At 44.8% G+C, this 13,512-nt stretch overlaps 1 protein-coding gene across 1 annotated transcript in view; it reads right to left on the bottom strand.

Moving 5' to 3' along the window:
- Nucleotides 1-13,512, bottom strand: part of LRRC1 (leucine rich repeat containing 1) — a 124,490-nt gene that overhangs the window by 47,739 nt on the left and 63,239 nt on the right. Inside the window, exon 3 of the mRNA XM_057699349.1 lies at nt 388-466. Within this exon, the coding sequence (XP_057555332.1) occupies nt 388-466 (79 nt within the window). The remainder of the gene's footprint in view (nt 1-387; nt 467-13,512) is intronic.

Genomic DNA, 13,512 nt, shown 5'->3' with positions numbered 1-13,512 from the left:
CAGATCCAAGCAATTTTGAGACAGATGAGATGAATCCCAAATTTTAACTCAATCTCAATTTTTCTAGACATTTTAAAAGAAAAAGGGGGGGGGGGGGAATGGAAAGGAAGAGTACTTTCCTTTCTTCCAAGGTTGCTTACAGAGTCTTGAGAAATTTTAGAAATGGGCCCACCTGGCCTAGAGAGACCTCTTGAACGGACCCTGGAGGGCTGTCCCTGCATTGCTGTTTGGGCCACAACTCAGTTGCCCTGGCAACACAGGTGCCTGGAATCCACTGGTCAGTGGGCTCACGAATGAGCCAAGGGCCACAGGAGGGGCTCCCTACCTCCTGGGGCTCCAAAAGGGTACCCTCAGTACTATGGACAGAAGAGCAAGCAGAAACGTTACCTTGTCAGTGGGTTTCCGCTGAAGTCAGCAATCTGTAGTGCTTTACAGAATGAGATGCTCTCTGGAATTTCAGGAATATCTGCAGAAGGAAAGAAAAAGTCTATCATTGACCACCATTGTTAACAGTTTTCAACATCCTCACGATGGACCACAGTCACAAGGGAATATCTACAAAGCACTACCTCTGCTCAAATGCAGCATGGATTCCTAAAGTTCTTCTCTACATTTATTTTATATTTGCTTTCCTAATAGAAGATATATTCTAAACAGAAACACGTTCAAGAAAAACATTAAAAACAACCACTCCCACCAAGTCCCATCACCTCATCAAAAGTCTCTGAGGGCATTCCGTTGTAATCCCCATTAGGCTTTCTTCCCCCTATGTTTTCATATGGTTGTATTGGTACAAAGTATTCTAAAGTATGCATTTTAAAATTATGGGATTTCTTCTGATTATAAGCATAATTTGGAAAATACAGAAAAGTCCAAAGGGGGAAAAAAAAACCACCAACATTCCCATCACTCAGAGCCAATATTTTACTCTGATACATGTTTTTAATTCTCAGACATACATACAGAGTGTGTGTATAAACAGATCATATTTCAAAATACTAGGTTCATGCTTCACTTTGTTATTTTAGAAAATTTTTTCCCTGTCATTATTTTCCCAGATAGTTTGCTATTCATAGTGGCAGAAAAGCCCACTGCATATATTTTCATATTGCATGTAACCAATCCCCAGTTGTTGGACATTTAGGTTGTTTCCAAGTTCCTAGTGTTATAATTATATTTACGCCCATTTCTGGTTATTTCCTCAGGCTAATCTCCCGCAGTGTAATCACTGTGTCGAAGGCACTAACATCTCTGCAGTACTTGACAAACACTGTTAAAGTGCTTTCGAGAGGGTGAGGTACATCTTTATACTTCCACCACCCAATTCAACATCTTTCCCCTCTTCCTTTCTCTTACATTTGAAAAACTGCCCATGTTATTGGTAAAACAGTCTGGCAACATTTTCTTTCATATTCCTTTGATTACTAGTGAGGCTGAATATTTTTCCCCATGCTTACCTGCCACTAAACATTGCGATTCTTGAAATGACCAAAATTGCTATTTTAAATTCCTCTTTCTCTTGGTTTAAACCCTGAGGTTACAGCTTTCAGGGCTGGAAAAGGTGAGTTCATAGCATTTAATTTCAAGAATACATTTATTTTGGACATAATGTTAAGAAGGGCTAAAATTGAAAAGGCTTTCCTGATCCCATGCTGTTTCTTCCACCAGCTCGACAAAGGCAAGCAGAGCCAAAAACATACCTAATCTTTCTAAACTGGAGAGTGAAAAGGAGGCGGGAGAAATAAAGGGAAAAACAGACGCCCTGCTCCAACACCACAAAGTAATCAGAAGCTACACAAAAGCTCTCGGTACAAATTTAAAAGCTGCAAATATTCAAATTTGTGGTAACATTTGCCTCACACGATTCTCTGCCTTGCATGGTCGTATAAAGTAGTAAAGATCACCTACTATTTATGATCCTAGTTTCATAAATATGATAGCAGTAAATACAAATACACACACATACATATATACACACATACATACATATATATACACACACAAACACACACACACACCCATATATATATACACACACAACGCATACACACATGTATATGGCTTGTCCACAGTTGAGTCTGGAATGGATTTTCAAAAACACACCAACATTTGTGGACCCTGAGGCACACATATAGTGGTAAGACTTTTAAAGAACGTTACCTCATTTAATCGCAACATAAATTATTGTAACTTCCATTGCGCAGAGAGATGAAGTGACCTGCACGGCATTAGAGGCCACTTTACTGAGGACTGGCCCTCCCGTGCTGAGGTCATGGCACTGCCATGCTTAAGAATGAACTAGCGAATATAACAAAAAAGAGGGGGACTCACAGATACAGAGAACAAGCTAGTGGTCACCAGTGGGGAGAGGGGAGGGGCACTGTAGGGGGAGGGGAGCAGGAGGTACAAACTATTAGGAATAAAATAAGCTACAAGGATACACTGTACAACCCGGGGAACACAGCCAATATTTTATAATAACTATAAATGGAATATAAGCTTTAAAAACTGTGAATCACTATATGGTACACCTATAACCTATATAATATTGTACATCAACTAGACTTCAATTTTTAAAAAAGGAAAAGACAGAAGAAAAAGAAGTAATGAATGAAGATACATCCATCCATCATTACAGGATCAGGACAGTTATCCAGGGTGTGACCTGTCCAGGTAAAAGGTGCTGGTCAGCCCTGCACTCCAGACTGTCCCTCCTCGGCCACCACTTCGGGTCCTAGTGAGCAGTTTTTATAAGGCTGAGAAAAGAGGTGCAAGGGCTGCACCCGTCACCTCACAAGTGCCAGGGAAGAAGGTCAAGCTGACACCCACATGCACATCATATGGCAGCTTTCTGCTCAATCCAAGGAAAAGATCAAGGAAACAGAGAAAGAGGAAAGGCACGTCAATTTGGTAGAAATCTTTAATATTTCTCAGAGCATCAGACACATCCCTGAAGCTCAGGAAGATGGGCCTGCCAAGGAACACATGAACTCTAGTCGGGGCTGGTCTGGAGTCAGAGAATCTGAGGGTAACAACAGCAACTGCCAGAGAACCCAGCTGCACCCAGTCCAGACAGAGCCGGGCGAGGTCTGCCTTGTAGGAAGACACTCCCTCCCTAGGTGAACCTGCCTATACACACGATCAGCAAACAGAACATACGTCTCAACTCCGAAGACCATTTCTTTCTACCATACACATGTTGCTAATTTAACCGAAAAGAAGGTATATGCCTGTAAAAATAAAAGCTTCAGACAAGGAAGGCAAGCGTGTGGTTTGAAGAGTCCTGATTACTGGTTGGCTTTAAGGGACTAAAAATATCAGAACAGAAAACTAAGGAAGAGAACGTCTGCTCCTCCTGAAATACCCAGCTAAAATGTCGCACCCTCAGGGATACCTCCTTTGGGCCCCAAGATGAGGTTGGATCCCCCTGCTGTCAGGTACTTTGGGTTTCACTTTCCTGAAATCTGTTATAGTTTTAATTAAATAGTTGTTGGGTGATGGTCAATCTCCCTTATTTAACTCTAAGCTCATTGGGAAGAAAGACCACGTGGGCCTTGTCTGTTGCTCTTTCCCCAAAGTTGACATAGTACAGTCGCCCCACAGGTTCCACATCTGGGGATTCAACCAACTGTGGATCAAAATAGTAAAAAAAAAAAAAATTCCAGAAAGGTCCAAAAAAGCACAATCTGAATTTGCCTTACTGGGCAACTATTTACATAGCATTTATATTGTATTTACAACTATTTACATTGTAATGGATACTATAAGTAATCCAGAGATGATTTAAAGTATATGGGAGGCTATGCAAAGTTATATGCAAATACTATGCCATTTTATATAAGGGATTTTAGCATCCTCAGATTTTGGTATTTTGTCTTCCATGGATGCCAAGGGATGGCTAAACTAAGCTTAAACAGCCCACAGGTACTGAATGAATAAATAAGACACTCACATTGCGAAGTCTCTGCAAAGACGGTTGCTCTCTAATCTGAGTCATGAAATATCCCCTCTAGGGTAAGTATTATCTCTGTTTTACCAGTAAGAAAACTGCTTGGTCCCAGATCTCTTACAAGAGATAGTATAAAACCTGCAGGTTATTCCCAGCTGAAATTCCCTTTAAATGGTCAATTGTCTTCCAATTGGACAAGTGTGAGGTTTAAGACTAAACATACGAAAAACAGACAAAAACCACTTCTCAATGAGGCCAAGGCTGACCACCAACCTCATTAAAAAAACTGTAATTTGAATCCCTTCCCCCATGCCCTCTATCTTACCATGCACATCCAATTTCCAAATCCTTCTGATCATTCTCTAATTATTCTCCCTACCCATCTTTTCCTGTCCACTCCCATCATTATCAACCTAGTTCAGGCCTCAATCCTCTAGAGGACTACACTCTCTTCATTTTTCTTTTTTTTAATTTTTATTTTTATTGGAGTATAGTTGATTAACAATGTTGTGTTTCAGGTGTACAGCAAAGTGATTCAGTTACATATATCTATTCTTTTCCAGATTCTTTTCCCATATAGGTTATTATAGAATATTGAGTAGAGTTCCCTGCACTATACAGTAGGTCCTTGTTGGTTATCTATTTTATATACTATACTCTCCCTTTAAATGGTCTCTCCCTGTATCCCATTTGTCCTCCATCAAATCCAAACAGCCACAAAAGCAATCTGCACCAATTTCCCACATTTATTAGGTCTGCGCCCTCAGATCAACCACTTAACCTAACTGTGCCTTGATTTCCTTACCTATAAAATGGGTCATCAACAGATATTTTCACGTAATGCCAGCATATCACACCTTAAGTGCTGCAGAGTTCAGAGAAGGGAGAAAATGAAACAAAGAAGTACACTTATGCTTTGAACCAAATAAATAAGAGTAGAGGAGCAGCAGAGGCAGGAACATGACACCAGATGCAAAGTGGAGAGAGGGTAGACCCTGGGCACAGTTTACCTGAACTTCAGGATATCAGTCTGGGGGTGTCTGGAGAGAAGGCTGGAGAGATTTCTTGACAGAAGACTACCAATGACAGGTGGAGCTGTTTACAATTAATTTGCTAGATAAGAAGTTTCGCCTTCTCTAAAAAAGGGATAATCACAGCTCCGGCTTAGGGTTGCACAAGGATAAAGGAGAGTAACACAAATAACAGCATGCAGCACACTCTACAGGACCTCTTTCTTTATACTGGGTGGGAGAATCAGTAGAGAGGACCACTATTTTCCATTCAAAGCCAAATAATTCTTTTATTTAAATATAACTGATTTACAATGTGTTTACCGCTGTACAGCAAAGTGATTCAGTTATACATATATTTTTTTACATTCTTTTCCATTATAGTTTATCACAGGATATTAAATATAGTTCTCTGTGCTTTACAGTAGGACCTTATTGTTTACCCATTCTATATATAAAAGCTTACATCTGCAAACCCCAACTTCCCAGTCCTCCCCCAACTCCCTCTCCCTTGGCAATCACCAGTCTGTTCTTCATGCCCAGGATTCTTTTTTTGTTTCATAGATATGTTCATTTATGTTGTATTTTAGATTCCACATATAAGTGATATCGCATAGTATCTGTTTTTCTCTGTCTGACTTACTTCACTTATATGATAAGCTCCAGGTCCACCCATGTTGCTGCAAATGGAGGCCGAATAATTTGAAGAAGAGTAGCTTTATTAATAGAGATAAAAGGCCTGAGAGGGCTTTTGCTTCTATCTCAGAAGCAATAAAACCCCGAATAAACATCTATTTACATATAAATATTAGAAATAACTCATGAGGTTTTTCCTCTCATTAAAGAAGGTATCCCCAAACTTCTAACTGCCAACATTCACCTTAGTTCAAGCTTCTATAGAAGATGAAAGAAAAAAAAATTTTTTTATCATACTTTTCATGAATTTAAACTGGCTGTGTCTTATATAGGTCCAAGAATAAAAGCATAAGATTTGATATTTACAAAATGTCTGAGGATGATTGTAAAATTAAGTAGTCTCTTCCCTACAACTTTCTTAAGATAAACTTCAATTCAGACCCACTCTAAACTATCATCATTTCTGAATCAGAATTGCTTTGAGTTAGGGAGATGTGGTTGTACTTAAACAATGAAAGTACCAAATCTGTTGTTTACTAATGTAACCATTCCTACCGCCCGTATACAGGAGACTGATGATCAGCCCTCAGCTCTGCAGTGCCAAAAATCTTCACCACCACCCAGCACACAACCACCCTGGCACCATGAGCCCAAGGCCTTCTGAGACAGAATACACATTTCACCGCAGATACTGTCCTTTAGAAAGTGATTTAGAAGGACAGTGCTTGCCCTTCCTGGCACTCCTGTTCTTTTCTCAGCATCCATTTTTAACACATCAGGCTGGGGCCCCACCTTCTCCAGCCCCCTAACCCACAAAAGTAATACGGAGGCTTAGCCTACAATCCTATATAAGGAATCAGATGCCCAGAAGCCTCAAGGTGGACCACGCCCTTTCCTGAAAAGCTATCACCCCCTCAGGGCCCCCCTGCCGGCACCTTGGGATAGAGACAGACTGGACCTCTCGGTTCCTTCTAAGCCCGTGTGAGTTTAGAGCCTCCCAGGGCATTTCCTGTCACAGAGAACTGTGCACAGACAGCCTGTCCACTCTGTGATCACAGTCCCCAGCAGAAGAAGTTCTTTCTGAATAAATGAATTACCCACTGGCGTTTCTTCTGGTTCTATACAAATAGCATCTCTTCTCCTGGGTTCAAAACCTATCTGATGTCCGCAATTATAGTACGAGGCTCTCTCCACCGAGAGGACCGTGAAATGCGAAGAAAAATGAAAGCCTTACATATTTGGTGGCTATTCTCTAAGATTATCTAATTCACATTGATGACATTTGGAAGGAGAAAGTTAAAGGAGACTTCAAGTGCCTAAAGGAAGCAAATTTTTTGTAAAATTGCAAAGAATAACATTTTAAACCTCAGGACATATTCTATGGAAGGTTGGTAAATTGGAATTTTTATTACTGTGAACGGGGCAAGAGCTACGTCAGTCACCATCTACACAGCCGGCGTCGGCTCTGCCGTCCCCAGAGCCAGGCAGGGTCCAGCACAGACCAGCTCCTCCGCTGGCTCCAGCCCTGCTGCCCTGAGGACCCCTCACCTGAATACCTGCGATGCACAAACAGCCAGAGCAGCTGAGCCTTGTTGAGGGCTTACTAAGTGTCAGGCACGATTCCAAGCACTTTGCATGAATGAACTTGTTTAACTCTTCACAACAACTCTACGAAAGTTACCGCTATTTCCGCTCCCTGAATGAGGAATGGAAAGGGTGAAGGTCTCACCTAGTCAGCAGAAGGTCAGGACTGGAACATTCCCCGCCCACCCTTTCCCCCAGCCTGCACTCTGGACCATAAAGTCATCTAGACTCTAAAAGAAATGAGTGAGGTCAAGAGAAACCATCAAACTCCACCCGAGGGTCCAAGCCATGAGCCCCCGACGGGTGCACCTCGGGAAGGCGAGGCCACCACTGTAGGGACACCACCATCCCCGAATCTTCAGCAGCTCCATGTGACGGAGCCCAGGGGGGAGGGCTCCAGCCCACTGACCTCTTAGGGCAGCTTTAAACGTTCTCTTTACCTAATACCTCTGATTAAATGAAACCAAGCTAATAATTAATTTTCAAGAGAACATCATAAAAATACCAGAGTAGCAAAGAAGAAACTTTAAAACTTAATTCTGTGCTTTGGCTAATCTTTACCAACTTTTGATTATGACACAGTATGGAAATTAAGTGTGGTATTTGATTAAGTACAAAATATTAAACTATTTCATCCTTATTTCTTGCTTAATGTAGAGCAGCTGCTCTGAGGGAAGAGAAAGGAATGTGATTAGCGCTACTGACAAAAAGGCATCCCAATTAAATCATCCCTGAATCCCTTCAAACAGATGAGGTCTCCCATTGTGCCCGGTACTTTGAAACACTCTGCTCAAAGGTGAGTACCTGCAAAAATACTCTCAGTACCCAGCTTCCCCACCAGATAACCCTCCACTAGCTCAGGAACCAGGTCTATCCTTTTTTTTTTTTTCTTGGCTGCGCCACATGGCTTGCAGGTGTTAGTTCCCTGACCAGGGATTGAACTCTGGCCCATGGCAGAGAGAGTGCCAAGTCCTAACCACTGGACCACCAGGGAAGTCAGTCCCCAGGACCAGGTCTCCCTCATTGCCAGTATCTCCCCAGCAGGGATCACCATGAGGGCCCGCAGCAGGCATGCAACACGGCTGACTTACCAACCACGCTGCGCCTGGGATCAGGGGACAGACTCCAGGCCCTGCACCACCCCCAACACGGGGACCCCTACACTGCCGGGCACCTCTGCTCCTCGCAAAGGGGTGCTGGCCTTCTCTCCCTCGGCCACCACCCCGGGCTACTGAGAGGTACAATGAGATGACGTACAGGATAACGTGGTAAAGTACACAAATGTAAACAACTCCGGGGGGGCGCTCCCCCCGAGGAGCACAGGCTGGCTTTGTCACTTTTTCCACCAACATGTGGGCTCTGGGGCACATGCCCCCCCAACCCTGACCCATTCAGACCAGAGGCGAATCTGTCATCAAGACCTCTGTTGGCACAGAAGGAACTGAGTCTTTACCTAAGCATCTTGTTAACAGTATCCCATCTCAGACAGAGAAATGTGAAGCTGCATGAAATGTCAGGAGTTGAGGGCAGTACCTCAATGCATCACTGATGTTAAGCCACATCAGAAACAAAAAATAAGATAGCAGGAGCAAACGGTGGCTTGGCAACAACAGCCACCCCTGAACTGCCCTCAGAGATCCAGGCACAGAGGCGGCCCGGCTGTTCCAGAGGCACCTGAGTACCAGCCTCTAACCTCCCCTGACCCCTGCAGCATCACTCAACAAGCCACCTCGAGACTTGTCCTGGGAATAAATGTGCATCAGGGCCCACCAGCCAATGCTGGTCGCCATGGAGACACACCTCCCTTCAACCACACACACACCCCTATACTTTTTAGTGCAATCCTTCTACTTTAGAGGAAGACTGTATATTGCTCCCCATTGCTGGTACTCAGAGGAGCCCCCTTTGCAATCAGTCACCTGGCAGTTGTTGTCACTGCCACCTTGGATACAAGTAGCAGATTTCAGGCACTGAGAGAACAGCGGGGGACAGAATCAAGGTCAGGAAGTGATAGGTACAGGTCTAAAAGAGGAACTACTCTGAGCCCTGCTACACCACTTAACCGTGTGACCCCAAATAAGAAGAGCTGCCTTCCTGAGAGTCTTCATGCATCGTCTAATCCCAACAACAAACGCTGGGATGGATGGTGGTCGTCCCACAAGCAGATGCAGAAGCAGGCCTGGAAGCATCAACTAAACGGCCCAAGGTCACTGTGCTCAGGTGTGGAAGAGCAGAGCTCTGAAATTCGGATCCGTCTGCCTCACAGCCGAGGAAGAAGACATTCAGATTCCATCAGGCTCCAAACGTGCTGGAGAAAGAGATGCTGGAGGAAATGCACCTGGGGAGACAGATGAGGCGGGAACACAGGCCTGCGGTTCCAAGAGACCCCGGGGCAGTCATTTCACCCAGAGACAGGGTGAGCGCACTGGTATTGTGGGACCAGGGATTCCGAACAGGCAGCTGGGGGCCGAGCCAAGAGGTCGAGGGAGCAAAGGGGTCCCCGAGAGGGTGGGCTGATGGGGCGGCCAGCAGGTAAGGGGACATAGGCTGGGCCACAGGGATCTGCTGTCACCGTCCAGAGGTCACCAACAGAGACAGTGGTTTGAGGGGAATCAAACCGCAAAGGTGGAGAAGCCAGGTCCACCCACCCGTTCCTGTGGAGAGAGAGGAGCAGACGGCACACAGCAGCTGCCCGATTCCAGTCTCAGATACGGGGGCTCCTGGCTGGCAAAACGGGGAAATGGGGAGACGGTGACACGACTTTCAGGCCATGAAGCCAGATGTGTGTATTTACAAGGGCCGCTGTCCTCTGGGCTCTGTTTAGTCAGAGATTATAGCCCGACTGGGGGCTTGAAATCTCCTGGCTTTTTACTAAATGACAATGAGTTCTTCTTATCAAAATAAAGACCTAGCAATCCTGTGTCACAATCCCTCTAAAATAAATCCTGCTGCTCCACTGAATCTGAAAGTCTGTGAGCTTAGAGACGTCACAGCGTGCCGTCAAAAAGCCTGGCAATTCGGAGGAAAGAGGTGGGGTTTGTCACTTGAGGAGAAAAGCAAGGTCAAGGGGAGAGTTCACTGCAGCATGTTTGGGTTTGATCTTTTTGTCTGGAACATCTGTGGGGTGGGCAGAGAGGCAGACATAAGTGGGATGAAGGAGTGTGAACACTCGTGCCCATCTTTGCTCAGAAGGCAGCACAGAGGGGACCCGGGGGAAGGGGAGGCTGAGAGTGGAGACTTCAGAACCCTGTCCATGTCCACAGGGAAAGACGGAAGGGGCACCTGGGGCTGCAGGTGTAGACAAGGGAGAAGTCCATGTATGACTTGGAAGATGCCCCTTCCCAGAGTAGAGGCAAGTGAGAAAACCCTCAACATGAAACATCCTCAGCAAACAATGAACCCTGCATCTACATCCACGAGGCGATGCTGCGTGTAGTGCGCAGGGAAGATGGGAGGGTCACCCTGGCATGGGGAGGGGAAACCCGTCACATATAAACACCATGAATCGAGGCCTGGCCAAAGACTGGATTTAAGCACAACAAGGACCAAACAACCAGACTTAAACAACCAGCCCTGAACAGAACGAGAGCATGAAAAAGAGATGCTGCCGGGCCGTGGTGAAATACGGAATGCTGTGACTTCAGGCTCGCTCCGTACATCACGCCGCTTCATTGAGAACTATTTACCACTCGGGTAAAACAGGGTCCTGTGTGCCAAACAGGCTGGCTGACTGCTGGCTGCCTGACTCCATCCCGCTTAAAAATATCTGGGATTGTCAAACAAGACTCAGTACGAACGCATGATCCCAGTCTGCATTTGCTGTCCCAGCTGTTCCTCTGGGTGTGCAGGGGAAAAAAATAATAACGTGCAATGGAGACTTTTTCTCAAAGGCACCATCCCATTTATCACATTAGTCCCACCCCCAGGGACTCACCCAGGAGGCAGCCAGCCTTGTAAACAAAGATGTGATTCCTACCCCAGCAGCCTTTCCAGCGTCTGGAAGGGGAAATGGGAACAGACCCTGCGGGGCAGAAAGGCTGGGGTGGCCTCAGCGTGGTGCAGGGGGAAGGTTGGACATGGGCCCTTTGTCAAAGTTTTATTTTGAGTCTTGGTAACTTGTGCTGGGAAAAAACTTTCCCAGCCTGAAGGGTTTTCACCTAATTCCAGCCACAATTACCAAAATAACCTTTACGCCTCAGTTTTTCCTCCCCGGCAGAGCTGGCTCAATAAACACAAATATGTCCTGATATACAAGATCTCCTGTTTTGGAAAAGAAAAAAAAATTTGTTTTCTCCAGAAAGTAAGAAAGAATTATAGAAAAGTAAATGTCAGGTTTCATAAAGAATGAGAAGGGGAGGGGGAAATGGGGACAGTTTGACATTCTTTCTACTTGCCCTCCTCCCAAAATAAAATATATAGGATTCTGAAATAATGTCTACTTAAAACACAAGATAACAGCAATTAATTACCAAAACCAAAAAACAGTATCTGTCATCAACTACTTTAACAGTCATTCAAAATTACTGCTCATTTTAATTACTTCCATTTAATGTGGACAAAATCACAACTCCTGGTATTTATGCACCACAATTCTCTCGGGAAATGAGGTCTTCTAATGAATCCAGGATGCTGTGATCCAGAAATGAAGGCTTCTGCTCTCCCCCAAGCCCCCTCCATCTTCTGAGACCACAGACCCTTTCCCTCCCCCGACCTGTAGATAAGCACCTGGTGTCAGGGTCCCCCTGCACGCGGACTCTGTGGGTCTGGCCCCGTGCTGCTCGCAACACCTTTATAAGTGTACTTCGTCTTTCCAATTAGCATCTGCGACTGTCAGCTGGGATAAACATCCTCTCACACCCCCACACCACGCTCGGTGTTTGCCAACTGACAGACCACAGGCTGGGTGAGTCATCCAGACTCCCAAAGCCAGGCTCTGGGGAACACAGAGAACAGAGGACAGGGCGCAGGGCCGGGGGGAACAATGCGTTCTCCACGAGTGCAGGGAGAAGCCTCCTGGCCCAGATACACTCGCCAGAGCACTGACACTCAACAGTTCCCACCAGCCTCTCCCAGGGCACATCCCTAACCCAGGGCCAAAGAAACCACTGAGGATCACAGGGGCTGGGGATTCCCAAATTTCACAGAACAGAAGAATTGCTCGGAGCGCTTCCTCGATGGAAGGGCTGGGTCCACTCCAAGCCACGGATTCACAGGGTCTCAGGTCTGGAGAGGGAATCAGCTCTCCTGGAGATGCAGGGTAAAAGGGTCTTTAAGGCCCAAGAAACACTGAGGCATTTAACCTAATTGGTTCTCAGCCCTGAAAGCACATCAGAATCACCTGGGGCCACCATTGCCTGACATTCCAGTAAGTCAGCCTGGGTGGGATCTGGGTAGAAAGACAAGTATCATATGATATCACTTCTGTGTGGAATCTAAAAAAATGATACAGATGAACTTATTTACTGAACAGAAGCAGACTCACAGACATAGAAAACAAACTTATGGTTACCAAGGGGGAAAGAGGGGGAAGAGAGGGATAAATTAGGAGCTTGGGATTCACAGATACATGCTACTATAAATAAAATAAATAAACAACAAGATCCTACTGTATAGCACAGGGAACTATATTTAATACCTTGTAATAATATATAATGGAAAAGAATCTGAAAAAGAATATTTTTATATATTTATTTATATATATGTATTACAACCAAATATATATTTATATAACTGAACCACTTTGCTGTACACCAGAAACTAACACATTTTAAATCAACGATATCATTAAAAACAAAAACAAACAAAAAAAGAAAACCCTTAGATTCAGGTGAATGTAAGATGCAGCCAGGTCAGGGCCCACTGACGATGAGGCCCTGGCTGTGTTGGTGTGGTACCCGACTTGCCCGACAATTACTCAGCATCCCCCACCTACCTCCAGAGGAAAGCTATTTCTGCTCTTAGATGGAAGCCCAGCCTACATGTATGTAAGGCTGCACACGATGAGGGCTTGCTTCATAAGACTGCTTCCAAGGGAGGCAGAACAGTGATGGGAGGTAAAATAAAGCTGTTTTGTTGTCTGGGAGAAGATGGAGAAAGGAGTGGGGGAAACAGGTGGAGAAAAGATAGAAAGGGGGTCTGTTTGAATCTAACAGCTTCCTTCCCATTTTTAAATAAAATCAATTTTTAAGAAATCCCTCTACCTGTAATACAAGTACACTTTTTCAAAAGTAACCACCACCACCCCCCCCCCACAAAAAAGAGGTTAAACTAGAAAACGGAGTGCAAAAGTATTCTCAAAAGGGCTCAGAAACACGTTAACACGATTCCAAAAAA

Source organism: Hippopotamus amphibius, chromosome 11 (assembly GCF_030028045.1).
Source record: "Hippopotamus amphibius kiboko isolate mHipAmp2 chromosome 11, mHipAmp2.hap2, whole genome shotgun sequence".
NCBI lineage: Eukaryota > Metazoa > Chordata > Mammalia > Artiodactyla > Hippopotamidae > Hippopotamus > Hippopotamus amphibius.
This window is presented reverse-complemented; position numbering and strand designations above follow the sequence as displayed.